The 23,665-nt window shown below is 40.3% G+C and overlaps 1 protein-coding gene across 1 annotated transcript in view; it reads right to left on the bottom strand.

Annotated features, from left to right (window-relative positions):
• The window catches only part of STAB1 (stabilin 1), a 1,127,460-nt gene that overhangs the window by 195,903 nt on the left and 907,892 nt on the right, over positions 1 to 23,665 (bottom strand). The window contains exon 53 of the mRNA XM_053721023.1: positions 2,100 to 2,246. Within this exon, the coding sequence (XP_053576998.1) occupies positions 2,100 to 2,246 (147 nt within the window). The remainder of the gene's footprint in view (positions 1 to 2,099; positions 2,247 to 23,665) is intronic.

Below are 23,665 nucleotides of genomic sequence, written 5' to 3'. Positions count from 1 at the left end.
CAAAAGGTATGCCGGGCCTTTCCCACTCTTTATTTACTATGTCCGCCACCCGCTTGGGTATAGGAAAAGCGTCGGGGGGCACCGGAACCTCTAGGAACTTGTCCATCTTACATAATTTCTCTGGAATGACCAAATTGTCACAATCATCCAGAGTAGATAACACCTCCTTAAGCAGTGTGCGGAGATGTTCTAATTTAAATTTAAATGTCACAACATCAGGTTCAGCTTGATGAGAAATTTTTCCTGAATCTGAAATTTCTCCATCAGACAAAACCTCCCTCATGGCCCCTTGAGATTGGTGTGAGGGTATGTCAGAACAGTTATCATCAGCGTCCTCTTGCTCTTCAGTGTTTAAAACAGAGCAATCGCGCTTTCTCTGATAAGTAGGCATTTTGGATATAAGATTTGCTATGGAGTTATCCATTACAGCCGTTAATTGTTGCATGGTAATAAGTATTGGCGCACTAGATGTACTAGGGGCCTCCTGTGTGGGCATAACTGGTGTAGACACAGTAGGGGATGTAGTATTATGTTTACTCCCTTCACTTGAGGAATCATCTTGGGCAATATCATTATCTGTGGCATTACTGTCCTTACTTTGTTTGGACACTATGGCACAATTATCACATAAATTTAAATGGGGAGACACATTGGCTTTCATACATATAGAACATAGCTTATCTGATGGTACAGACATGTTAAACAGGCTTAAACTTGTCAACAAAGCACAAAAAACGTTTTAAAATAAAACCGTTACTGTCACTTTAAATTTCAAACTGAAAACACTTTATTACTGAATATGTGAAAAAGTATGAAGGAATTGTTCAAAATTCACCAAAATTTCACCACAGTGTCTTAAAGCATTAAAAGTATTGCACACCAAATTTCAGAGCTTTAACCCTTAAATTAACGGAACCGGAGCCGTTTTACATTTAACCCCTATACAGTCCCAGCTATATGCTTTGCTGAGACCCAACCAAGCCCAGAGGGGAATACGATACCACAAGACGCCTTCTATAAGCTTTTTCAGTGATTCTTAGCTCCTGACACATGCATCTGCATGCCTTGCTCTCCAAAAACAACTGCGCATTATTGGCGCGAAAATGAGGCTCTGTCTATAACTAGAAAGGCCCCCAACTGAAAAAGGTGTCCAACACAGTGCCTGCCGTTTTCCTAAACGTTTCCCCAAGATTATAACACCAATAATTAGTTAGAATCTGTATAATATGTCTAATAAAGCAATCGTTTTAGCCCAGAAAAATGTCTACCAGTTTTTAAGCCCTTTTTGAAGCCCTTTATTCTTTTATGTTAAACTAAGAAAATGGCTTACCGGTCCCCATGAGGGGAAATGACAGCCTTCCAGCATTACATGGTCTTGTTAGAAATATGGCCAGTCATACCTTAAGCAGAAAAGTCTGCTAACTGTTTCCCCAACTGAAGTTACTTCATCTCAACAGTCCTATGTGGAAACAGCAATCGATTTTAGTAACTGTCTGCTAAAATCATCTTCCTCTTACAAACAGAAATCTTCATCCTTTTCTGTTTCAGAGTAAATAGTACATACCAGCACTATTTTAAAATAACAAACACTTGATAGAAGAATACAACTACATTTAAACACCAAAAAAACTCTTAACCATCTCCTTTGAGATGTTGCCTGTACAACGGCAAAGAGAATGACTAGGGTGGGCGGAGCCTAGGAGGGATCATGTGACCAGCTTTGCTGGGACTCTTTGCCATTTCCTGTTGGGGAAGAGAATATCCCACAAGTAAGGATGACGCCGTGGACCGGACACACCAATGTTGGAGAAATGATTTACGACTCGCTGAAGGCTCAGATGATGATTAGCATTTTTTAGCAATAAAGTATTTTTTAATTAAGGTATGTACATTGTTTTCTTAGACATAATGCTATTGCACACTTGATAGATTATAGTATAGTGTAAACATAACTTTTATATGCACTGAAAAATTTGCTTTACTGCGGTGGTCTGGAACCAAACCTGCAATTTCTCCGAGGTATGCCTGTATGCAGCCACTTGCAATTATGTGTAATGTTTGTTGTAGTAAAGTCAATATGAATAAACCTTTTTACTTACTTCTATTTCTTTTTCTGTAAAGTTATCACATCGAGCTCCAATATTTGGTGGTTCTAATAACTGGTCAATTCCATGAGCAATTCCATATTTAAATTCCATATTCCTCTGGACAATTCTTGCATCATTCTCATTCACAATAATTTCTCCCTGTGTGAAATGTATAAAAAAAGAATAATGTCTGAAACCAATAACATTTTCATTTGTATCTGGTTATTCTTATCTTTTTATAGGGAAATGAATATTAAACACAGCAACACACAGTGGTGGATTCAAATATTTTATATTGTGCTGATGAAAAGACCACTAGCCACACCCCAGACCAATGTCACGCCTATAAATGCCATGCCCCCCCCAACCACTGTCACACCTATAAATGCCAAGCCACCCCCCCCCAGACCACTGTCACGCCTATAAATGCAAAGCCACACCCCCAGACTGCTCAGCTCTACTCAAGGAACAACCTCACATATTCCATATATAGCTGGTGTGCTCAGTCACAGTGGTACAGAAATAATATGACCGATGATAATGATAAACAAATAGTAAAGTTAAAGGGCCACTAAACCCAAAATCTTTTTTTCATGATTCAGATAGAGAATACAAATGTAAACAACATTACAATTTACTTCTATTATTTATTTTGCTTCATTTTTTAGATATCCTTAGTTGAAGAAAAATCAATGCACATGGGTGAGCCAATCACACGAGGCTTCTATGTGCAGCAACCAATCAGCAGCTACTGAGCATATCTAGATATGCTTTTCAGCAAAGAATATCAAGAGAATAAAACAAATTAGATAATAGAAGTAAATTAGAAAGATGTTTAAAATTGCATTCTCTTTCTAAATCATGAAAGAAAAAATGTGGGTTTAATGTCCCTTTAAGATAGCATTATAAGCTATATTGAAAATCAAGATTATTGGCTGATGCTTGATGTATGGCATCTGCTATTCAAAATCATGTGACACAGCATAAATAACTGGCGTACAAGGAATTAGGCAGAAATATAATATTATGCAGAAACACAACTTATACCATTAACCATTCTGATGTACATATCCATTCATCTAGTGTTGCTGGAAGGGAAAAATATAAGTTGTACAAGGGATCCTGCGCAACATATTTAAAATCCAATTCTGGGCAGAAATGTATACGCTGTACTGTAATGTGTACTCACTTTTTCCTTCCCAGTAATACACTGGAGTGTATTAAATATTTACATATAGCTCCTTTATTTTTATTTTGTCATTTGAAATAGCTATCTCGCCTATTAAAACCTCCACTGAAAAAAACATAAATTATGCTTACCAGATCATTTCCTTTCCTTCTGTATGAGGAGAGTCCATGGCTTCATTCCTTACTTACTGAACCTGGCCACCATGAGGAGGCAAAGACACCCCAGCCAAAGGCTTAAATACTTCCCCACTCCCCTCATCCCCCAGTCATTCTGCCGAGGGAACAAGGAATAGTAGGAGAAATTTCAGGGTATAAATGGTGAGAGAAGAACAAAACAAAATTTAGGTCCGCCCAACGGAGAAAACGGGCGGGGGCCGTGGACTCTCCTCATACAGAAGGAAATTATCTGGTAAGCATAATTTATGTTTTCCTTCTTAATATGAGGAGAGTCCACAGCTTCATTCCTTACTTGTGGGAAACATATACCCAAGCTCTAGAGGACACTGAATGAAAATGGGAGGGCAAAAAGAGAGGTGGACCCTATTCTGAGGGCACCACAGCCTGCAAAACCTTTCTCCCAAAAGCTGCTTCAGCTGAGAAAAACATAAAACTTGTAAAATTTTGAAAAAATATGTAAGGAGGACCAGCCTTACAAATCTGCTCCATAGAGGCCTCATTCTTGAAAGCCCAAGAGGAAGCCACTGCTCTAGACAAAGGAGCCTTAATCCTCTGAGGAGGCTTATGTCCCGGTGTTTCATATGCTAAGCGAATAATGCTACTCAACCAAAAAGATAAGGAAGTGGATGAGGTTTTCTGCCCCTTACGCTTTCCAGATTAGACAACAAACAAAGAAGAAGTCTGTCTAAACTCCTTAGTAGCTTGAATATAGAACTTCAAGGCCCGAACCACATTCAAATTATGAAGTAACCGCTCCTTCGAAGAAGAAGGGTTAGGACACAAGGAAGGAACAACAAACTCCTGATTGATGTTGCGATCAGAAACAACCTTAGGAAGAAAACCTAACCCAGTATGAAGAACAGCCTTATCAGCATGGAATACTAGGTAAGGGGGCTCACATTGCAAGGCAGCCATCTCAGATACTCTGTGTGCCGAAACAATAGCCAGTAAAAAAAGAACCTTCCAAGATAGTAATACAGGTCTGATTCTCGTCAGAGCCTGAACAAAAGACTGGACATCTGGAAGCTCAGCGAGCCTCTTGTGCAGTACAACAGGGCCGAAAATCTGTCCCTTAAGGGAGCTAGACGAAAGGCCCTTCTCCAGATCATCCTGGAGAAAGGAAAGAATCCTGGAAACCCTGGCCTTATGCCAGGGAAATCCACACTCTTCACACCAGAATAAGTAGGTCCTCCACACCTTATGATAGATGCGACGAGTAACCAGCTTACAAGCTTGAATGAGAGTATCAATAACTCTCTCAGAAAAACCTCTCTTGGCTAGGACTAAGCGTTCAATCTCCACACAGTCAGCCTCAGAGAATCTAGATTTTGATGAACAAAAGGACCTTGTTCCAGCAGATACCTGCAACAAGTTAATCTCCATGGAGGAGATGAGGACATCCCCACCAGATCCGTGAACCACATCCACTATGGAGCAATTAGAATCATAGATGCTCGCTCCTGCTTGATGCGGGCCACCACACGAGGTAGGAGTGGTAATGGCAGTTAAATGTCGATCAGACTAAAGCTCCAAGGCACTGCTAATGCATCTATTAGCTCCCCCTGAGGATCCCTGGACTGCGACCCATATATGGGTAGCTTGGAATTGAGCCGGGACACCATGAGATCGATCTCTGGTGTCCCCCATCTGCTGCAAATCTCCGCAAACACCTCGGGATGGAGAGACCATTCCCCCAGATGAAAGGATTGTCTGCTGAGGAAATCCGCTTCCCAGTTGTCCACACTCGGAATGTGGATCGCTGACAGTGAGCAGTTGTGGGCCTCCACCTATTCCAGAATCCAGATACTTCCATCATTGCTAGGAAGCTCCTCATTCCCCTCTGATGGTTGATGTAAGCCACCAAGGTTATTGTCCGATTGGAATCTGATAAACTCGGCCGAACCCAGAAGGGGCCAAGCCTTCAGAGCATTGAAGATCGCTCGAAGTTTCAAGATGTTGATCGGGAGGAGGGATTCCACTTGAGTCCACAGGCCCTGTGACTTCCTGGCACCCCAAACAGCTCCCCATCCTGTGAGACTTGTGGCCCTAGTTACAATCTCCCAGGATGGTCTCAAGCAGGACGTTTCTTGGGACAGGTGATCTGGATAGAGTCACCAGGAGAGTGATTCTCTCGACCGGCTGTCCAGAGAAATCTGTTGAGACAGATGTGAATGATTGCCATTCTACTATCTCAGCATGCACAGCTGACGAGGTCTGAGATGGAATCTGGCAAAGGGGATGATGTCCATGCAGGACACCATGAGCCCAATTACCTCCATACACCAAGCCACAGAGGGCCTAAAGGAGGTCTGGAGGGCAAGACAATTGGAAGTCTCTGTTCTGTAAGAAATATCCTCATGGATATGAAGTCTATTATTTTACCCAGTAACTCCACCATGGTACTGGGAATAAAAGAACTCTTTCTTCCATCCATGAGATCAAAGAAGAGAAAGAAGGGCTTTTGATTGGTCCTCTGCCAGATGACAGGACGGTGTTTGAACCAAAATATCGTCTAAGTACGGCACCACTGCAATCCCTCTGGTTCTAGCCACTGAGAGCACTGCCCTTAGAACCTTCGTAAAAACTCTTGGGGCAGTAGCTAGACCAAACGGAAGTGCAATAAACTGGAAGTGCTGGTCCAGGAACGCAAATATTAGGAACTTGAAGTGTTCCTTGTGTATAGGGACATAAAGGTAGGCATCCTTCAGGTCTATCATGGTCATAAATTGCCCTTCCTGGACTAAAGGAAGAATGGACCTTATTGTCTCCATCTTGAACGAGGGGACAGACAGGAATTTGTTTAACCCCTTTGCGACTCAGGACGTGCCAGGAACGTCCTACCAAAAAATACCCTTAACGACCAAGGATGTTCCTTGCATGTCCTCAGGGGTTTCAAGCGGCTGGACGCGATCCGGATCACTTTCAACAGTTTTCAAGGTATTCCCGTGATGCCTCGATATTGAGGCATCACTGCAATACCTTTTTTGGCACACCGATGCAGAGAGGGCCACTCTGTGGCCCTCTCTGCATCGGCCAGCGATGGTGGTGATCGTTGGTGGGTGGGAGCAGCTGCAGGGAGGCGGGTGGGCGACCCATCGCTCAATCACTTCCTGCAACGAGTGTCGCATCAGTCCCGGGAGCATGCACGGGAGCGGAGGCGGTGCGCGTGTGTGTGTGCGCGCACCCTTGAACTGCACTTATGTGCATCGATTTGCGATCCATTTGCAGGCTTTTGTTGGGAGTGGGTGTTGGGAGAGAGAGGGGGAAGTTAGGTTTTAAAAGGGATCTGGGAGGGGAGGGGTGGGGGTATTGAGGGGGGCAGCTACAATACAGAAAACAAAATAATGGGCAAATTATTTTGAAAAGTGGGTACTGGCAGACAGCTGCCAGTACCCAAAATGGCACAAAATATTGAGAGGGGGGAGGGTTAGAGAGCTGTTTGGGGGGCTCAGGGAAGTTGGGTGGTAAGGGGGGATCCTACACTGCAGAAAATATATAATTTTAAAAAATAATAAAAAAAAACAAACACAAACTTTTTTTTTATACTGGCAGACTTTCTGCCAGTACTTAAGATAGTGGGGACAATTGTGGGGTGGGGAGGGAAGAGAGCTGTTTGGGAGGGATCAGGGGGTGGGATGTGTCAGGTGGGAGGCTGATCTCTACATTAAAGCTAAAATTAACCCTTTAAGCTCTCTACAAGCTACCTAATTAGCCCTTTCACTGCTGGACATAATACAAGTGTGGTGCTCAGCGGCATTTAGCGTCCTTCTAATTACCAAAAAACAATGCTAAAGCCATATATGTCTGCTATTTCTGAATAAAGGGGATCCCAGAGAAGCATTTACAACCATTTGTGTCATGATTGCACAAGCTGTTTGTAAATAATTTTAGCGTGAAACCTAAAGTTTGTGAAAAAGTGAAAAAAAAAATATTTGATAGCATTTGGCGGTGAAATGGTGGCATGAAATATACCAAAATGGGCCTAGATCAATACGTTGGGTTGTCTACTACACTACACTAAAGCTAAAATTAACCCTACAAGCTCCCTACTAGTTACATAATTAACCCCGTCACTGCTGGGCATAATACAAGTGTGGTGTGGTGTGTGGTTTCCGAACAGAGAGGATCCCAGAGAAGCATTTACAACCATTTGTGCCATAATTGCACAAGCTGTTTGTAAATAATTTCAGTGCGAAACCTAAAGTTTTTGAAAAAGTTTGTGAAAAAGTAAACAATTTTTTTTATTTGATCGCATTTGGCGGTCAAATGGTGGCATGAAAAATACCAAAATGGGCCTAGATCAATACTTTGGGTTGTCTTCTAAAAAAATATATATACATGTAAAGGGATATTCAGGGATTCCTGATGGATATCAGTGTTCCAATGTAACTATCGCTAATTTTGAAAAAAAAGGTTTGTAAATAGAAAAGTGCTACTTGTATTTATTGCACTATAACTTGCACACAAAAAAAGCAAAGAACATGTAAACATTGGGTATTTCTAAACTCAGGAAAATTTTAGAAACTATTTGGCATGGGTGTTTTTTGGTGGTTGTAGATGTGTAACAGATTTCTGGGGTCAAAGTTAGAAAAAGTGTGTTGTTTTCCATTTTTTCATGATATTTTATAATTTTTTAATAGTAGATTATAAGATAAGATGAAAATAATGGTATCTTTAGAAAATCCATTAAATGGTGAGAAAAATGGTATATAATATGTGTGGGTACAGTAAATGAGTAAGAGGAAAATTACAGCTAAACACAAACACCACAGAATGTAAAAATAGCCCTGGTCCCAGACGGTCAACTAATGGAAAAGTGTTCTGGTCATGAAGGGGTTAAACACTTTAGGTCCAGAATTGGATGCAAAGTACCCTCTTTCTTTGGGACCTCAAACAGGTTTGAGTAGTATCCCAGACCTCTTTCTGCTGGAAGTACCAGTACGCAGAGATCCCTCACACACCCTAGAAAGGCTTCTCTCTTTTCTGGCCTTGAAGACAGGTTTGATAAGAGGAATCTGCCCCTGGGAGGATGAAACTTGAAACCTATCCTGTATCCCTGAGCAATGACCCCCAGTGCCCATGGGTCTAGCACGTCCCCAAACCAAGCTTCTGAAAAGAGTGACAGTCTGCCCCCTACCAGATCCAAAGCCAGATCAGGGGCCACCCCTTCATGCTGACTTTTACTTTGCGGGCTTCTTATTCTGCTTGGATTTATTCCAGGACTGAGGAGGTTTCCAAGTTCCCTTGGACTGCTCTGGCTTTGCAGAGGGCTGCTGACGTTGGGATTTGTCCAAACGAAAGGTACAAAAATTAGGACCTTGTCCCTTAGGTTTGTTCTTCTTGATCCTGCTGTAAAAAGGCCCCTTTGCCTTCAGTAATCATGGATATGATAGAGTCCAGGCTTGGACCAAAAAAAATCTTTCCCTTAAATGGGAGGAAAAGAAGTCTAAACTTCAAAGTCATGTCCGCAGACCAAGACTTCAGCCAGAGTGCCCTACAGGCTAGAACAGAAAAACCTGAAGCATTGTCGTTCAGGCGAATAATATGCATATTTGCATCACAAATAAAAGAATTAGCTACCCTTAAGGCCTTAATTCTTTCTTGGATCGTGTCTAGGGGACCCTCCACCTCAATCAACTCAGATAAGGGGTCGCACCAGTAGGCAGCCGCTCCCACAACCGCAGGCCTTAAGGGTAGCTGTGTGTATTTTAGACATGTGCGGTTCGATTCGTTCAGAATCGAAATTCGGACGAATTTGTTAAATTCGGAGATTCGGATCGATTCGAATTTGTGAATTACGGTAGTACCGAATCTACCGAATAAATCCGAATTAGTTCGGACTAATTCGTTACATGCCGATGGCCATGGATTACACTAGTATTGTACATTATATTAGGTTATATCACTCTGCTATGGGTTACACCTAATATACAGTACATAATACTAGTCTAATACACAGCACATCCCACCTAACACATACCGAAATTCCGAATTTCCGAATCGAACCAAACCGAATCCAGCCAAATTTATTTGAATCCGAATGAATCCGAAACAAATTCATTTGAATTTTTCCGAATTTGAATCGATCCAAACCGAAATTCGAAAACATCCAAATCGAACCGAAACGAATTTTTCAGCCATGCACAAGTCTAGTGTATTTAGTCTCCCTATGGGAAAAAGGGGAAACCAGGTGGTAAATCACTATAGAACAGGCTAACAATGGGATTGAGCCGGTTGTTCGTTCCTGTGAGTGTGCTTCTCTTTGTGTGTATTTAGTCTCCCTATGGGAAAAAGGGGAAACCAGACGTGGACTCCTTGCTCAGTGTGCTTAGAGGAGCATGGTTACACCTCACTGACGAGGCCCAATGAAGGCCAAAACGATCATCTGGGGTTGCTGTGTTCCTTGTACAGAGAGGAATTGCCTGGTATTTCGGTGCTAGACTGAACGTAATAGGCGGGATCAGACTGATATGCTACAGGAAAGTTCTACTTTGTGAAAAGCATTACTGGGCTAAAAGAAGCTGCATCCAGGTGGTACATCGCTATAGAACAGGCTAACAATGGTATTGAGCCAGTTTGTTCCTGTGAGTGTGCTTCTCTCTGTGTGTATTTAGTCTCCCTATGGGAAAAAGGAGCTACCAGACGTCGACCCCTTGCTCAGTGTGCTTAGAGGAACATGGCTACACCTCACTGACGAGGCCCAATGAAGGCCGATACGATCGTCTGGGGTTGCTGTGTTCCTTGTTCAGAGAGGAATTGCCTGGTATTTCGGTGCTGGACTGACCGTAATAGGCGGGATCAGACTGATATACTACAGGAAAGTTCTACTCTGTGAAAAGCATTACTGGGCTAAAAGAAGCTGCACCCAAGTGGTAAATCGCTATAGAACAGGCTAACAATGGTATTGAGCTGCTTGTTCTTTCCTGTGAGTGTGTTTCTCTGTGTGCGTATAGTAGTGAAGAAAAGGGATGTACTCGCCAGGATTTTCAAAGTTAACATTTAATGTAATGTTTCGGGGGGTTACCCCCTTCGTCAGACAATACAAAATAACAATCCTATTCGTCAGTATTGTCTGACGAAGGGGGTAACACCCCAAAACATTAAATGGTAACTTTGAAAATCCTGGTGAGTGCATCCCTTTTTTTCACTACTATCAATACTTTGGAAGCACCCTGGGTGGATGAAATGTTAACCGTGAGTGCTGACCTGCCTGCTGTTTATATATATATATATATATATATATATATATATATATATATATATATATATATATATATATATATAAATATATATATAAAGAAATAAAATAAAGTCTTTTTATATACAGAGGTAGATTAGATAAGAAGGTATGCTGCTTCTGGAGGCTCAGCCCATTTAAATGGAAAGGTTTTTGAGAACAATGGGTTGAGGTTTCAATGAGCAAAACACCTTTTTTCAAATACAAAAAAAACTTAAGGAGCAATTTTATATACATTTAAAACTCTGAAGTTGGTATAACAATTTACTAGAAACATGTAAAGGGAAATACAATTTTATAGTACTGTTTCCTTTAACATTGGCCTCGGAAACATCATTGGTATTGAGATCTGATCTTCCTCAGTTTTCTCAAGGTCAGGATGATGTCTTTGACTAATTTTCTTCTATAAGTAGATTTATAGGATATGTTGTCCAAATGTTGAATCACTTGACAGTGATACAGCATATCTGTAAAAGCTGAAAATATCACATGAAAATCTCTATCTAAAAAGGGAGATCTTTTACCTCAAAATGTCCTCAGTAGCCACATCCTATTTTAATTTTACTGTAACTAACCAATTAGGATCTCAGAACTTGCAAAGGACTGTGGGTGTGGCATGTGCACGCACAGTCACTTTATTTAACTCCTCAGTTTAAGGAAGTTTACTATGATATTTTTAGAGATTATGGTGGAATTGCATGGGATCACAGCACAGAATGCAGCACTTTTGATTAGCTGATTGGCTGATTTATTTCACCAAGCAGATAACAGTAAAAAGAGCAGCTGAAGAATAATTGCTCAAAGAGCACTTACTCAGGTGAGCTGAAGATTTTTTTTTTTATTAAATAGAGATGTTCATGTGATATTTTCTAGTCAGCTTTTTACTGGTATGCAGCATCATTTACAAGTGATTTAGCATATGGGTAACATGTCACTTTAATGAGAAATAAAAACCTTTTAAGTGACTTATGTATGACAACAAATTTGAGGCCAGGGGGCCTATTTAAGAAAGTGCGAGCGGACATGATCCGATATTGCGGATCATGTCCACTGCACATAGATAAATGCCGACAGCATACGCTGTCTGCATTTATCATTGCACCAGCAGTTCTGGTGAACTGCTGGTGCAACGCCGCTCCCTGCACATTCGTGGCCAATCGGCCTCTAGAAGGGGGTGTCAATCAACCTGATCGTATTCGATCGGGTTGATTTCCGGCGATGTCTGTCCACCGCTTCAGAGCAGGCGGATAGGTTATGGAGCAGCGGTCTTTAGACCGCTGCTTCATAACGTGCGTTTCTGGCGAGCCATACAGAGCTTGATAAATATGCCCCCAGATCTGAAGGTTAAAAGGAATCCTGACAACATTCCTTCAATTCTTTCAAAGAACTTAGGCTCTCTAAGGCATACACCAGCCATATTTACTAGCTTTAGTGTTGTAGGTCAATTATGAGAAGCCGTTCAAGTGGATATCATTGGGAACAAATGCAAGAGAAAGTGAATAGGGCAGGTGGTTATCTTCTGGTAGCTGTAATGCTTGAAGCAGAAAATAAGTAATAAAATACTGTTGGCTTGGGAGCAGCCAGAGGACTAAAATAAATAGAGGAAGACACAGCGTCAGTTCCAAGGGGTACAAAATGTAAAATAAAGATTTAAACTAGCAATACTGAATACATTTAAAGAGGCAATACATACGTAAAGGCAAACATTATCTTCATTAGAGTTAAAATAGTTCACATTTACTGTCCCTTAAAGTGATGGTAAATCTAAGCGTTTAACAAACGGTAGGATTTACCATCACTCAAAATAAACTCTAGTTTCTGTCATCACTTACAAAAACATGTGTGCTAAACTCACCCTTTCTGTGCTGAAGTAAATCACTAAACTCAGCGTCTCCGGCCACCCACGGCACAGCGCTCTTTACCAATGGGGTGACATTTCCACCTCTAAACCTACTGCCATGCTGACACGCACAACTATAGGTTTAGAGGGGGAAACATCACACCATTGAAGAAGAGCGCTTTGCTGTGGGTGGCCGAAGGCACTGAGTTTAGCGATTTACTTCAGCACAGAAAGGAGTTTTTTAGTAAGTGATGACAGAAACTAGAGTTTATTTTTAGTGATGGTAAAGGCTTGGATTTACCATCACTTTAAGAGCTGAGAGATCTTACTGTAGGAAAAATAGTTACTGTGATCCAGAGACTGGGAGGAGAGGAGGAGCTGTCCAATGCTTATTTCAGGTACCAACCTAGGGGAAGGGCATCTGGAACACTCTGTGTATATTGCATCCGGGTTCTCTTACAGTGAGTCCCCACTGTAGACAAGGAGTGAGGAGGTATATACATTCCCATGGATTGTAGAGATGGTGGTATGATGTCAAGATTGTCATTCACGTCAGACATCCCAAGAATAGAATGGAATGAACTCAGGTGAGCCATTTGCACGAAACATGTTTTTTGGAAAGATTAATGATCTTTAATTCCTTCTGACTGTTGTACAGTTCTGATCTACAACTACAGTACATTGTTGGCTGAAGTTATGGCTGACTAAGGCCTAGATTTAGAGTTTGGCGGCAGCCGTGAAAACCAGCGTTAGAGGCTCCTAACGCTGGTTTTAGGCTACCGCCGGTATTTGGAGTCATTCAAAAAAGGGTCTAACGCTCACTTTTCAGCCGCGACTTTTCCATACCGCAGATCCCCTTACGTAAATTGCGTATCCTATCTTTTCAATGGGATCTTTCTAACTCCGGTATTTAGAGTCGTGGCTGAAGTGAGCGTTAGAAATCTAACGACAAAACTCCAGCCGCAGAAAAAAAACAGGAGTTAAGAGCTTTTTGGGCTAACACTGGTTCATAAAGCTCTTAACTACTGTGCCCTAAAGTACACTAACACCCATAAACTACCTATGTACCCCTAAACTGAGGTCCCGCCACATCGCCGCCACTCGATTAATTTTTTTTAACCCCTAATCTGCCGACCGCCACCTACGTTATACTTATGTACCCCTAATCTGCTGCCCCTAACACCGCCGACCCCTGTATTATATTATTAACCCCTAATCTGCCCCCCACAACGTCGCCGCCAACTACCTACAATAATTAACCCCTAATCTGCCAACCGCAAAGCTCCGCTACTTAAGTTATCCTTCTGTACCCCTAATCTGCTGCCCCTAACACCGCCGACCCCTATATTATATTTATTAACCCCTAATCTGACCCCCTCAACGTCGCCTCCACCTGCCTACACTTATTAACCCCTAATCTGCCGAGCGGACCACACCGCTACTATAATAAAGTTATTAACCCCTAATCCGCCTCACTAACCCTATAATAAATAGTATTAACCCCTAATCTGCCCTCCCTAACATCGCCGACACCTAACTTCAATTATTAACCCCTAATCTGCCGACTGGAGCTCACCGCTATTCTAATAAATGTATTAACCCCTAAAGCTAAGTCTAACCCTAACACTAACACCCCCCTAAATTAAATATAATTTTAATCTAACGAAATTAATTAACTCTTATTAAATAAATTATTCCTATTTAAAGCTAAATACTTACCTGTAAAATAAATCCTAATATAGCTACAATATAAATTATAATTACATTGTAGCTATTTTAGGATTAATATTTATTTTACAGGCAACTTTGTAATTATTTTAACCAGGTACAATAGCTATTAAATAGTTAAGAACTATTTAATAGTTACCTAGTTAAAATAATAACAAAATTACCTGTAAAATAAATCCTAACCTAAGTTACAATTAAACCTAACACTACACTATCATTAAATTAATTAAATAAAATATCTACAATTACCTACAATTAAACCTAACACTACACTATCAATACATTAATTAAATACAATATCTACAAATAACTACAATGAAATAAACTAACTAAAGTACAAAAAATAAAAAAGAACTAAGTTACAAAAAATAAAAAAATATTTACAAACATAAGAAAAATCTTACAACAATTTTAAACTAATTACACCTACTCTAAGCCCCCTAATAAAATAACAAAGACCCCCCAAAATAAAAAAATGCCCTACCCTATTCTAAATTACTAAAGTTCAAAGCTCTTTTACCTTACCAGCCCTGAACAGGGCCCTTTGCGGGGCATGCCCCAAGAAGTTCAGCTCTTTTGCCTGTAAAAATAAAACATACAATACCCCCCCCAACATTACAACACACCACCCACATACCCCTAATCTAACCCAAACCCCCCTTAAATAAACCTAACACTAAGCCCCTGAAGATCTTCCTACCTTATCTTCTCCATACCAGGTTCACCGATCGGTCCAGAAGAGCTCCTCCGATGTCCTGATCCAAGCCCAAGCGGGGGGCTGAAGATGTCCATGATCCGGTAGAAGTCTTCATCCAAGCGGGGCAGAAGAGGTCTTCCATCCGATTGAAGTCTTCATCCAAGAGGCATCTTCTATCGTCATCCATCCGGAGCGGAGCGGCAGCATCCTGAAGACCTCCGACGCGGAACATCCATCCTGGCCGACGACTGAACGACGAATGACGGTTCCTTTAAATGACGTCATCCAAGATGGCGTCCCTCGAATTCCGATTGGCTGAGAGGATTCTATCAGCCAATCGGAATTAAGGTAGGAATATTCTGATTGGCTGATGGAATCAGCCAATCAGAATCAAGTTCAATCCGATTGGCTGATCCAATCAGCCAATCAGATTGAGCTCGCATTCTATTGGCTGATCGGAACAGCCAATAGAATGCGAGCTCAATCTGATTGGCTGATTGGATCAGCCAATCGGATTGAACTTGATTCTGATTGGCTGATTCCATCAGCCAATCAGAATATTCCTACCTTAATTCCGATTGGCTGATAGAATCCTATCAGCCAATCGGAATTCGAGGGACGCCATCTTGGATGACGTCATTTAAAGGAACCGTCATTCGTCGTTCAGTCGTCGGCCAGGATGGATGTTCCGCGTCGGAGGTCTTCAGGATGCTGCCGCTCCGCTCCGGATGGATGACGATAGAAGATGCCTCTTGGATGAAGACTTCAATCGGATGGAAGACCTCTTCTGCCCCGCTTGGATGAAGACTTCTACCGGATCATGGACATCTTCAGCCCCCCGCTTGGGCTTGGATCAGGACATCGGAGGAGCTCTTCTGGACCGATCGGTGAACCTGGTATGGTGAAGATAAGGTAGGAAGATCTTCAGGGGCTTAGTGTTAGGTTTATTTAAGGGGGGTTTGGGTTAGATTAGGGGTATGTGGGTGGTGGGTTGTAATGTTGGGGGGGGGTATTGTATGTTTTTTTTCACAGGCAAAAGAGCTGAACTTCTTGGGGCATTCCCCGCAAAGGGCCCTGTTCAGGGCTGGTAAGGTAAAAGAGCTTTGAACTTTAGTAATTTAGAATAGGGTAGGGCATTTTTTTATTTTGGGGGGCTTTGTTATTTTATTAGGGGGCTTAGAGTAGGTGTAATTAGTTTAAAATTGTTGTAAGATTTTTCTTATGTTTGTAAATATTTTTTTATTTTTTGTAACTTAGTTCTTTTTTATTTTTTGTACTTTAGTTAGTTTATTTCATTGTAGTTATTTGTAGATATTGTATTTAATTAATGTATTGATAGTGTAGTGTTAGGTTTAATTGTAGGTAATTGTAGATATTTTATTTAATTAATTTAATGATAGTGTAGTGTTAGGTTTAATTGTAACTTAGGTTAGGATTTATTTTACAGGTAATTTTGTTATTATTTTAACTAGGTAACTATTAAATAGTTCTTAACTATTTAATAGCTATTGTACCTGGTTAAAATAATTACAAAGTTGCCTGTAAAATAAATAATAATCCTAAAATAGCTACAATGTAATTATAATTTATATTGTAGCTATATTAGGATTTATTTTACAGGTAAGTATTTAGCTTTAAATAGGAATAATTTATTTAATAAGAGTTAATTAATTTTGTTAGATTAAAATTATATTTAATTTAGGGGGGTGTTAGTGTTAGGGTTAGACTTAGCTTTAGGGGTTAATACATTTATTAGAATAGCGGTGAGCTCCAGTCGGCAGATTAGGGGTTAATGTTTGAAGTTAGGTGTCGGCAATGTTAGGGAGGGCAGATTAGGGGTTAATACTATTTATTATAGGGTTAGTGAGGCGGATTAGGGGTTAATAATTGTAGGTAGGTAGGGGCGACGTTGTGGGGGGCAGATTAGGGGTTAATAAATATAATATAGGGGTCGGCGGTGTTAGGGCAGCAGATTAGGGGTACATAGGGATAATGTAAGTAGCGGCAGTTTACGGAGCGGCAGATTAGGGGTTAATAATAATATGCAGGGGTCAGCGATAGCGGGGGCGGCAGATTAGGGGTTAATAAGTGTAAGGTTAGGGGTGTTTAGACTCGGGGTACATGTTAGGGTGTTAGGTGCAGACGTAGGAAGTGTTTCCCCATAGCAAACAATGGGGCTGCGTTAGGAGCTGAACGCGGCTTTTTTGCAGGTGTTAGGTTTTTTTTCAGCTCAAACAGCCCCATTGTTTCCTATGGGGGAATCGTGCACGAGCACGTTTTTGAGGCTGGCCGCGTCCATAAGCAACTCTGGTATCAAGAGTTGCAGTAGCGTTAAATATGCCTGTACGCTCCCTTTTTGGAGCCTAACGCAGCCATTCTGTGGACTCTCAATACCAGAGTTATTTTAAAGGTGCGGCCAGAAAAAAAGCCAGCGTTAGCTACGCGGGTCGTTACCGACAAAACTCTAAATCTAGCCGTAAGGAAGGCCATCCAGTTATTAAAGGGTCATGAAACACAAAATTGTTCTGTCATGATTCAGATAGAAGTAAATTGTAAAGTTTTTTTTTTTTTTAAATGGTATGCTCTATATGAATGAAAATGAAGCAAATTAGATCTTAAAATTGTATGCTTTAAGATCTAATTTACTTCATTTTCCCGGTATCCTTTGTTGAAGAAATGCACCACTGGAAGCTAACTTAACGCATCAGGTGAGCCAATGACAATATATGTGCAGCCACCAATCAGCAGCTCTTGAACCTATCTAGGTATGCTTTTCAGTAAAGGATACCAAGAGAAAGGAACAAACAGAATAACACAGGTAAATAAAAAATAAATATTTGTTGCCAAGGATGTTTTAACAAATTTAGGATATTTTGGGGGCGCTGAATCAAAAAACTACATCAGTTTTGCTGAATTGGCTCTAGTTTTCGAGAAAATGGATACTCCTCAAATTATGAATTTACCACCAATACGATCTGTAGCTGCTGACATATGCAGCATGGTTTGGTCTGTCTTTTTACTCTGTAGCATTGTTTTTATCTAATGTAATATTTAATCTAATCTTATCCTTAAAGGGACACTGAACCCAAATGTTTTCTTTCGTGATTCACATAGAGCATGCACTTTTAAGCAACTTTCTAATTTACTCCTATTATTAATTTTTCTTCGTTCTCTTGTTATCTTTATTTGAAAAAGAAGGCATCTAAGCTATTTGTTAGGTTCAGAACCCTGGAAAGCACTTGTTCATTGGTGGATGAATTTATCCACCAATCAGCAAGAACAACCCAGGCTGTTCACCAAAAATGGGCCGGCATCTAAACTTAGATTATTGCATTTCAAATAAAGATACCAAGAGAATGAAGAAAATTTGATAATAGGAGTAAATTAGAAAGTTGCTTAAAATTGTATGCTCTATCTGAATCACAAATGAAAAAATTTGGGTTCAGTGTCCCTTTAACATTGTTTTGCAAGATTATCCGTTGCAAATAATTTCATATTCTACTAGAAGTCTGAAATGTATTTTATTGCACAATGGTAATCGCTATGCATCTCTTCCAATTGCTCACTCAACAAAACTTGAAGAAGAATAAGAACATATCAAAATGGTCTCACTATCATAAGCACCAGTGGTCTATTTGTATTGATCAAAAGATGGTGAACTTATTGCTTAGGCAACAAAGTGGACCCTTGTTTCATCTGCTAGTAGGGCAAAGCAAGATCATTGGAAAAAAGTAACATGGCCTTCAAGGGAAGACATGACTGTATGAGCACCGAACATCATTAACCCCTTAATGACCAGCAACGTACCTTGTACGTCGCTGGTCTTTGAATGGGGATTGGATTTTTGATAGCGCGGTCTCAATGCTAGACCCGTCCTACTATGACCGGAAAAACCTTTAAAGGGATATGAAACTTAAATGCTTTCTTTCATGATTCAGACAGAGCATGCAATTTTAAGCAACTTTCTAATTAACTACTATTATCATTCTTCCTTCGTTCTCTTGGTATCTTTATTTGAAAAAGCAGGAATGTAAGCTTTGGAGACGGGACAATAATTTTTATTCAGCACCCTGGGTAGTGCTTGCTGATTGGTGGCAACATTCACTATCATGAAATAAATTAATTTATTCTGTAAGCATACATTTTGTTTTCTTTCATAAGATGGTGAGAGTCCACGAGCCATCAAATGTGCGACCCTATACCAAAGCTGTAATGTCCACAAGACCCCAATGAAATCGGGCAGAAAAACAGTTAAGACACTAAACAGTCACAGCAGCCTGCTGAACATTCCTACTAAAAGCAGCCCCAGAAGAGGAAAATGTGTCAAAATAGTAAAATTTGGTAAAAGTATACAACAAAAGTCTGCTTTACGTATTTGTTCAAAAGAAGTTTCATTCCTAAAATTCCAAGAATTGGAAACTGCACTAGTAGAATAAGCAGTAATGTGCTCTGGGGGAGACTTTGCCACTACCAAGAATGCTTTGAGAATCAAAGCTTTGAGTCTACCTGCACTAAGCTTTTTTGTTTTGTGGCAGGAAAGCTCATTAACCTCCAGTGACTGTTGATTGAATAATCACATCCAGTCCAGGTACAAATACAAATTATCTCTCTATTTTCTTTTCTTCTTTTTTGTGTATCCAAAGAAAATTTTACCCTGGAAAGAAAGGAAATGATTCTGCTCTTTGATACCAAATCAGCAGACCATGACTTGAGCCATAATGCTATTCTAGCCAGAAAAGTAATTGCATCACTTTTTGCATTAATGCACGCCATTTCAACAGCTGCATCAGAAATGAAACACTACAGTTTTAACCAACCTCAAGAGATCCTGAATTTCTTCAAGGGAAGATTCTTGTGAAATAAGGCCAGAAATGTTGTCCGACCAGACTGTAGTGGCTGCAGAGACACATCTGGGCAAAACATACAGCCTGCCAGATGGAGGGATTGTCTCTGAGGGTTTTTTATCCATTGGATCCTTGAAAGAGGTACTGTCCTCTAAAAGAATGATAGTCCACTTACACAGAGTGGATATAGGGAACAAAATGAACACCAGGGTTTGTTCCATTCCTTAGTAATTAGGTCAGAAACCAAATCAGACACAGGGAAGGTAGATGGATTTATTGGAGCTGCCTTAAAGAATGTATCATTCCTATTAACAGATTGGGGCCTATCTATCAAGCACCAGTTACGAAGCAGCGGTCTAAAGATGCAATCAGCCAATAGGATTTTTTCACCTTTAATACCGATTGGCTGATAGAATTCTATCAGCCAATCGGAATTCAAGGGACGCCATCTTGGATGATGTCATTTAAAGGAACCTTCATTCAGCAAGAAGACTTTGATTGAAGAGGATGCTCCGCGCCGGATGTCTTGAAGATGGAGCCGCTCTGCGCCGGATGGATGAAGATAGAAGATGCCGTCTGGATGAAGACTTCTGCAGGTTTAGATGAAGACTTCGGCCGCTTGGATGAAGACTTCGGCCGCTTGGATGAAGACTTCTGCCGCTTCGTTGAGGATGGATGTCGGGTCTTCAAAACTGTAAGTGGATCTTCGGGGGTTAGTGTTAGGCTTTTTTAAGGGTTTATTGGGTGGGTTTTAGATGAGCGCTTTTTGGCAATTGAAAAATAGCTAAATGTCCTTTTAAGGACAATGCCCATCCAAATGCCCTTTTCAGGGCAATGGGGAGCTTAGGTTTTTTTAGTTAGGATTTTATTTGGGGGGTTGGTTGTGTGGGTGGTGGGTTTTACTGTTGTGGGGGTGTTTGTATTTTTTTACAGGTAAAAGACCTGATTTCTTTGGGGCAATGCCCCGCAAAAGGTCCTTTTAAGGGCTATTGGTAATTAGTTTACCCATGGGTTTTTTTTATTTTGGGGGGGCTTTTTTATTTTGATAGGGCTATTAGATTAGGTGTAATTAGTTTAAATATCTGATAAAACATTTTCTTTCATGTAATTAGCAAGAGTCCATGAGCTAGTGACGTATGGGATATACATTCCTACCAGGAGGGGCAAAGTTTCCCAAACCTCAAAATGCCTATAAATACACCCCTCACCACACCCACAAATCAGTTTTACAAACTTTGCCTCCTATGGAGGTGGTGAAGTAAGTTTGTGCTAGATTCTACGTTGATATGCGCTCCGCAGCAGGTTGGGGCCCGGTTTTCCTCTCAGTGTGCAGTGAATGTCAGAGGGATGTGAGGAGAGTATTGCCTATTTGAATTCAATGATCTCCTTCTACGGGGTCTATTTCATAGGTTCTCTGTTATCGGTCGTAGAGATTCATCTCTTACCTCCCTTTTCAGATCGACGATATACTCTTATATATACCATTACCTCTACTGATTCTCGTTTCAGTACTGGTTTGGCTTTCTACTACGTGTAGATGAGTGTCCTGGGGTAAGTAAGTCTTATTTTCTGTGACACTCTAAGCTATGGTTGGGCACTTTTATATAAAGTTCTAAATATATGTATTCAAACATTTATTTGCCTTGATTCAGGATGTTCAACGTTCCTTATTTCAGACAGTCAGTTTCATATTTGGGATAATGCTGAATTTTTCATTTTTTTCTTACCTTAAAAATTGACTTTTTTTCCTGTGGGCTGTTAGGCTCGCGGGGGCTGAAAATGCTTCATTTTATTGCGTCATTCTTGGCGTGGACTTTTTTGGAGCAAAAATATTTTTCTATTTCCGGCGTCATACGTGTCGCCGGAAGTTGCGTCATTTTTTTGACGTTTTTTTGCGCCAAAAGTGTCGGCGTTCCGGATGTGGCGTCATTTTTGGCGCCAAAAGCATTTAGGCGCCAAATAATGTGGGCGTCTTTTTTGGCGCTAAAAAATATGGGCGTCATTATTGTCTCCACATTATTTAAGTCTCATTATTTATTGCTTCTGGTTGCTAGAAGCTTGTTCACTGGCATTTTTTCCCATTCCTGAAACTGTCATTTAAGGAATTTGATCAATTTTGCTTTATATGTTGTTTTTTTCTATTACATATTGCAAGATGTCCCAGATTGACCCTGAGTCAGAAGATACTACTGGAAAATCACTGCCTGGTGCTGGATCTACCAAAGTTAAGTGTATCTGCTGTAAACTTGTGGTATCTGTTCCTCCAGCTGTTGTTTGTAATGAATGTCATGACAAACTTGTTAATGCAGATAATATTTCCTTTAGTAATACTACATTACCTGTTGCTGTTCCATCAACATCTAATACTAGTGTTCCTGTTAACATTAGAGATTTTGTGTCTAAATCCATTAAGAAGGCTATGTCTGTTATTCCTCCTTCTAGTAAACGTAAAAGGTCTTTTAAAACTTCTCATTTTTCAGATGAATTTTTAAATGAACATCATCATTCTGATTCTGATAGTGGTTCCTCTGGTTCAGAGGATTCTGTCTCAGAGGTTGATGCTGATAAATCTTCATATTTATTCAAAATGGAATTTATTCGTTCTTTACTTAAAGAGGTTTTAATTGCATTAGAAATAGAGGATTCTGGTCCTCTTGATACTAAATCTAAACGTTTAAATAAGGTTTTTAAATCTCCTGTAGTTATTCCAGAAGTTTTTCCTGTCCCTGATGCTATTTCTGAAGTAATCTCCAGGGAATGGAATAATTTGGGTAATTCATTTACTCCTTCTAAACGTTTTAAGCAATTATATCCTGTGCCATCTGACAGATTAGAGTTTTGGGACAAAATCCCTAAAGTTGATGGGGCTATCTCTACTCTTGCTAAACGTACTACTATTCCTACGGCAGATAGTACTTCCTTTAAGGATCCTTTAGATAGGAAGATTGAATCCTTTCTAAGAAAAGCTTACTTATGTTCAGGTAATCTTCTTAGACCTGCTATATCTTTAGCGGATGTTGCTGCAGCTTCAACTTTTTGGTTAGAAGCTTTAGCCCAACAAGTAACAGATCATAATTCTCATAGCATTGTTAATCTTCTTCAACATGCTAATAACTTTATTTGTGATGCCATCTTTGATATCATTAGAGTTGATGTCAGGTATATGTCTTTAGCTATTTTAGCTAGAAGAGCTTTATGGCTTAAAACTTGGAATGCTGATATGTCTTCTAAGTCAACTTTGCTTTCCCTTTCTTTCCAGGGTAATAAATTATTTGGTTCTCAGTTGGATTCTATTATCTCAACTGTTACTGGAGGGAAAGGAACTTTTTTACCACAGGATAAAAAATCTAAGGGTAAATTTAGGTCTAATAATCGTTTTCGTTCCTTTCGTCACAATAAAGAACAAAAGCCTGATCCTTCATCCTCAGGAGCGGTATCAGTTTGGAAACCATCTCCAGTCTGGAATAAATCCAAGCCGTTTAGAAAACCAAAGCCAGCTCCCAAGTCCACATGAAGGTGCAGCCCTCATTCCAGCTCAGCTGGTAGGGGGCAGATTACGATTTTTCAAAGAAATTTGGATCAATTCAATTCACAATCTTTGGATTCAGAACATTGTTTCAGAAGGGTACAGAATTGGCTTCAAAATAAGGCCTCCTGCAAAGAGATTTTTTCTTTCCCGTGTCCCAGTAAATCCAGCGAAGGCTCAAGCATTTCTGAAATGTGTTTCAGATCTAGAGTTGGCTGGAGTAATTATGCCAGTTCCAGTCCTGGAACAGGGACTCGGGTTTTATTCAAATCTCTTCATTGTACCAAAGAAGGAGAATTCCTTCAGACCAGTTCTGGATCTAAAAATATTGAATCGTTATG

This window comes from Bombina bombina, chromosome 7 (assembly GCF_027579735.1).
Source record: "Bombina bombina isolate aBomBom1 chromosome 7, aBomBom1.pri, whole genome shotgun sequence".
Taxonomy (NCBI): domain Eukaryota; kingdom Metazoa; phylum Chordata; class Amphibia; order Anura; family Bombinatoridae; genus Bombina; species Bombina bombina.
This window is presented reverse-complemented; position numbering and strand designations above follow the sequence as displayed.